Source organism: Electrona antarctica (genome assembly GCF_951216825.1).
Source record: "Electrona antarctica genome assembly, contig: scaffold_188, whole genome shotgun sequence".
Lineage (NCBI taxonomy): Eukaryota > Metazoa > Chordata > Actinopteri > Myctophiformes > Myctophidae > Electrona > Electrona antarctica.
Genome location: NW_027637171.1, coordinates 40,001 through 45,000, shown reverse-complemented (window position 1 = coordinate 45,000; position 5,000 = coordinate 40,001). Strand labels below are relative to the sequence as shown.

The following is a 5,000-nucleotide window of genomic DNA, read 5'->3' as shown; positions in this document are numbered from 1 at the left end:
CGGATATAAAAACACCAGCCAGCACCACTGATATAAAAACACCAGCCAGCACCACGGATATGAAAACACCAGCCAGCACCACGGATATAAAAACACCAGCCAGCACCACTGATATAAAAACACCAGCCAGCACCACGGATATAAAAACACCAGCCAGCACCACGGATATAAAAACACCAGCCAGCACCACTGATATAAAAACACCAGCCAGCACCACGGATATAAAAACACCAGCCAGCACCACGGATATAAAAACACCAGCCAGCACCACGGATATAAAAACACCAGCCAGCACCACGGATATAAAAACACCAGCCAGCACCACTGATATAAAAACACCAGCCAGCACCACGGATATAAAAACACCAGCCAGCACCACGGATATAAAAACACCAGCCAGCACCACGGATATAAAAACACCAGCCAGCACCACGGATATAAAAACACCAGCCCAGCACCACGGATATAAAAACACCAGCCAGCACCACTGATATAAAAACACCAGCCAGCACCACTGATATAAAAACACCAGCCAGCACCACTGATATAAAAACACCAGCCAGCACCACTGCTATAAAAACACCAGCCAGCACCACTGATATAAAAACACCAGCCAGCACCACGGATATAAAAACACCAGCCAGCACCACGGATATAAAAACACCAGCCAGCACCACGGATATAAAAACACCAGCCAGCACCACGGATATAAAAACACCAGCCAGCACCACTGATATAAAAACACCAGCCAGCACCACTGATATAAAAACACCAGCCAGCACCACTGCTATAAAAACACCAGCCAGCACCACTGATATAAAAACACCAGCCAGCACCACGGATATAAAAACACCAGCCAGCACCACGGATATAAAAACACCAGCCAGCACCACGGATATAAAAACACCAGCCAGCACCACGGATATAAAAACACCAGCCAGCACCACGGATATAAAAACACCAGCCAGCACCACTGATATAAAAACACCAGCCAGCACCACGGATATGAAAACACCAGCCAGCACCACGGATATAAAAACACCAGCCAGCACCACTGATATAAAAACACCAGCCAGCACCACGGATATAAAAACACCAGCCAGCACCACGGATATAAAAACACCAGCCAGCACCACGGATATAAAAACACCAGCCAGCACCACGGATATAAAAACACCAGCCAGCACCACGGATATAAAAACACCAGCCAGCACCACGGATATAAAAACACCAGCCAGCACCACTGATATAAAAACACCAGCCAGCACCACGGATATGAAAACACCAGCCAGCACCACGGATATAAAAACACCAGCCAGCACCACTGATATAAAAACACCAGCCAGCACCACGGATATAAAAACACCAGCCAGCACCACGGATATAAAAACACCAGCCAGCACCACGGATATAAAAACACCAGCCAGCACCACGGATATAAAAACACCAGCCAGCACCACGGATATAAAAACACCAGCCAGCACCACGGATATAAAAACACCAGCCAGCACCACGGATATAAAAACACCAGCCAGCACCACGGATATAAAAACACCAGCCAGCACCACGGATATAAAAACACCAGCCCAGCACCACTGCTATAAAAACACCAGCCAGCACCACAGATATGAAAACAGAAATCATAGATATTTGTAGAAAGACTTCCTCAGGTCTTAATGTGTTATTTATAAAGCGGCTCTGCTGTGTGTCGTGTGTATGGAGACGACAGCCAGACCAGCACATTTGTGAAGGCTTCCCACCTGGCTCGCTTCAGTCGCCAACCACATACCTTGGAATATAACAAACTAAAAGATGTGTCCCTATACAACAGGTCGTTTCAAGGAAGCAATCTGATTGGTTAAAACAGCCTTCTAGCCGGGAACACCCAATCAAAACAAATAATTCAGACGTTCTGTTCTCTCAGAGCGCAGCAGACTTGGTGGCTAGGCTAGCTAGTTTCTGTTCTCTCAGAGCGCAGCAGACTGGGTGGCTAGGCTAGCTAGTTTCTGTTCTCCCAGAGCGCAGCAGACTGGGTGGCTAGGCTAGCTAGTTTCTGTTCTCTCAGAGCGCAGCAGACTGGGTGGCTAGGCTAGCTAGTTTCTGTCCTCTCAGAGTGCAGCAGACTGGGTGGCTAGGCTAGCTAGTTTCTGTTCTCTCAGAGCGCAGCAGACTGGGTGGCTAGACTAGCTAGTTTCTGTTCTCCCAGAGCGCAGCAGACTTGGTGGCTAGGCTAGCTAGTTTCTGTTCTTCCAGAGCGCAGCAGACTGGGTGGCTAGGCTAGCTAGTTTCTGTTCTTCCAGAGCGCAGCAGACTGGGTGGCTAGGCTAGCTAGTTTCTGTTCTCTCAGAGCGCAGCAGACTGGTTGGCTAGGCTAGCTAGTTTCTGTTCTCTCAGAGCGCAGCAGACTGGGTGGCTAGGCTAGCTAGTTTCTGTTCTCTCAGAGCGCAGCAGACTGGTTGGCTAGGCTAGCTAGTTTCTGTTCTCTCAGAGCGCAGCAGACTGGGTGGCTAGGCTAGCTAGTTTCTGTTCTCTCAGAGCGCAGCAGACTGGTTGGCTAGGCTAGCTAGTTTCTGTTCTCTCAGAGCGCAGCAGACTGGGTGGCTAGGCTAGCTAGTTTCTGTTCTCTCAGAGCGCAGCAGACTGGTTGGCTAGGCTAGCTAGTTTCTGTTCTCTCAGAGCGCAGCAGACTGGGTGGCTAGACTAGCTAGTTTCTGTTCTCCCAGAGCGCAGCAGACTGGGTGGCTAGGCTAGCTAGTTTCTGTTCTCTCAGAGCGCAGCAGACTGGGTGGCTAGGCTAGCTAGTTTCTGTTCTCTCAGAGCGCAGCAGACTGGGTGGCTAGGCTAGCTAGTTTCTGTTCTCCCAGAGAGCAGCAGACTGGTTGGCTAGGCTAGCTAGTTTCTGTTATTCCAGAGCGCAGCAGACTGGGTGGCTAGGCTAGATAGTTTCTGTTCTCTCAGAGCGCAGCAGACTGGGTGGCTAGGCTAGCTAGTTTCTGTTCTCTCAGAGCGCAGCAGACTGGGTGGCTAGGCTAGCTAGTTTCTGTTCACTCAGAGCGAAGCAGACTGGGTGGCTAGGCTAGCTAGTTTCTGTTCACTCAGAGCGAAGCAGACTGGGTGGCTAGGCTAGCTAGTTTCTGTTCTCCCATAGCGCAGCAGACTCGGTGCCTAGGCTAGCTAGTTGTTTGTGACATTTATGGTCGTAGTGGCTACATCTGCAATTAAATAAATTATGTTTTTTCAGTGATTATCTTAGTTTTAAGGGTAACTGTTGTACCCTTAAATAATGATGTTAATTGCAATTAACATCATTAATGCACTTCTGCACTGCCTTTCGGAGTTCCTGCAGCATCGCAGGTGTGCATTAGTGACGATAAACTACCCCTCCTCGTGTAATATTGATTAAATAAAGCACTGGGCAGCGCCCTGGATAGCCCTATTTTAGCTCACCTGTGTGCGTGCGTGCGTGCGTGCGTGCGTGCGTGCGTGCGTGCGTGCGTGCGTGCGTGCGTGCGCTCACCCAGTATGGTCAGGATACACAGCAGTATGGCGATCAGAGCGTGCACGCTCACTCCCATCCTCAGAGCTGCTGCTTTGCACTGCGTGTGAACCCGCCTGGCATCACACCTACACACCTACAGCATGCACGCACACACACACACACAGGCACACACACACACGCACACACAAACACACAGGCACAGGCGCACGCACTCACGCACACACACACACACAAACACACACACACTGTTGGGTTAGTGCCGGTTGTGCCGTTTCTGAAACAAGCTTGTAAATATTTGGAAACCCCTTACTGTACTGTAAATAAGTCAAGAGAAAAAATAGCTAAGAGAGACCCTACGAGTGTGCTGTGTCTGTGTGGAACAAGCTTCTAAATTGTATTTCTTGCCTTGATCCCCCCCCCCAACACAATGACACAATGTGTTTCATCCACTTTTCTACTTGTAAAACTGTGACGTGACGATGCTCTTGGGGGGTTGGGGTTAGGGGACAGTGTTATTTGTATTACCTTGATGGGTAGCGGGGTGACTCGGCTCTTGGGGGGCTGTCCTCCGTCGTTGATGCCCACCTCCAGGATGTAATCCCTGGGGTCGTCCAGACTGAAGGTCCCCAGCTTCACTCTGATGTCCGCCGTGTTGTCTGGAAGATGAAACAGAGAGAGAGAGAGAGAGAGAGAGGTCATCCATGTGTCTGTACAGTGTACATGGAGTCATGGACACATGTCCTTTACGCTGTACAGACACATGTGTCCGTGGTAAGGATCTCATGGCCTCTGTTTTAGACACCATTATAACATTCCTATTTTGATCATAAGACCCAGTTACTGAATGGGTGCAACAAGCACACAGTGGATTCCTTTTGCGAGCCCAGGCTGTACTTCAGCCGTTCCTTTGATATACAGTATCTTCCGGGGGCTTTGAGCTGTAGCTGCATGGTGGGCAGTGCCATCAAAGTGTCGCTTCAAAGAGATTGGCCGCCCAGGGGAGTGGACGCAGGCTGCATCCATTCCATTGGTTATAGTGCCTATCACTGGCAGGTGACAGTCAGTCCACCGATGCTGAACCCGACGTGTCATTCTTCACACTATAGTTAGCTGTTTCAACGTGTAGTGTCACTAGCGTGTGGACCCGTTTCTGTTTTTTTCCCCTTATAATGGGAGTGGATGGAACTTGACACCACTGGACCCGACTGTCTGCCTCCCTGGACCCGACTGTCTGCCTCCCTGGACCCGACTGTCTGCCTCCCTGGACCCGACTGTCTGCCTCCCTGGACCCGACTGTCTGCCTCCCTGGACCCGACTGTCTGCCTCCCTGGACCCGACTGTCTGCCTCCCTGGACCCGACTGTCTGCCTCCCTGGACCCGACTGTCTGCCTCCCTGGACCCGACTGTCTGCCTCCCTGGAGCCGACTGTCTGCCTCCCTGGACCGAATGTCAGTCTGACTGTCTGCCTCCCTGGACCCGACTGTCTGCCTCCCTGGACCCG

The 5,000-nt window shown here is 50.7% G+C and overlaps 1 protein-coding gene across 1 annotated transcript in view; it reads right to left on the bottom strand.

Moving 5' to 3' along the window:
- The window catches only part of cdh5 (cadherin 5), a gene marked incomplete at both ends in the record, with an annotated part of 36,368 nt that overhangs the window by 9,829 nt on the left and 21,539 nt on the right, over positions 1–5,000 (bottom strand). The window contains 2 exons of the mRNA XM_079531930.1: positions 3,518–3,632; positions 4,025–4,155. Coding sequence (XP_079388056.1) covers positions 3,518–3,632; positions 4,025–4,155 — 246 coding nt within the window. The remainder of the gene's footprint in view (positions 1–3,517; positions 3,633–4,024; positions 4,156–5,000) is intronic.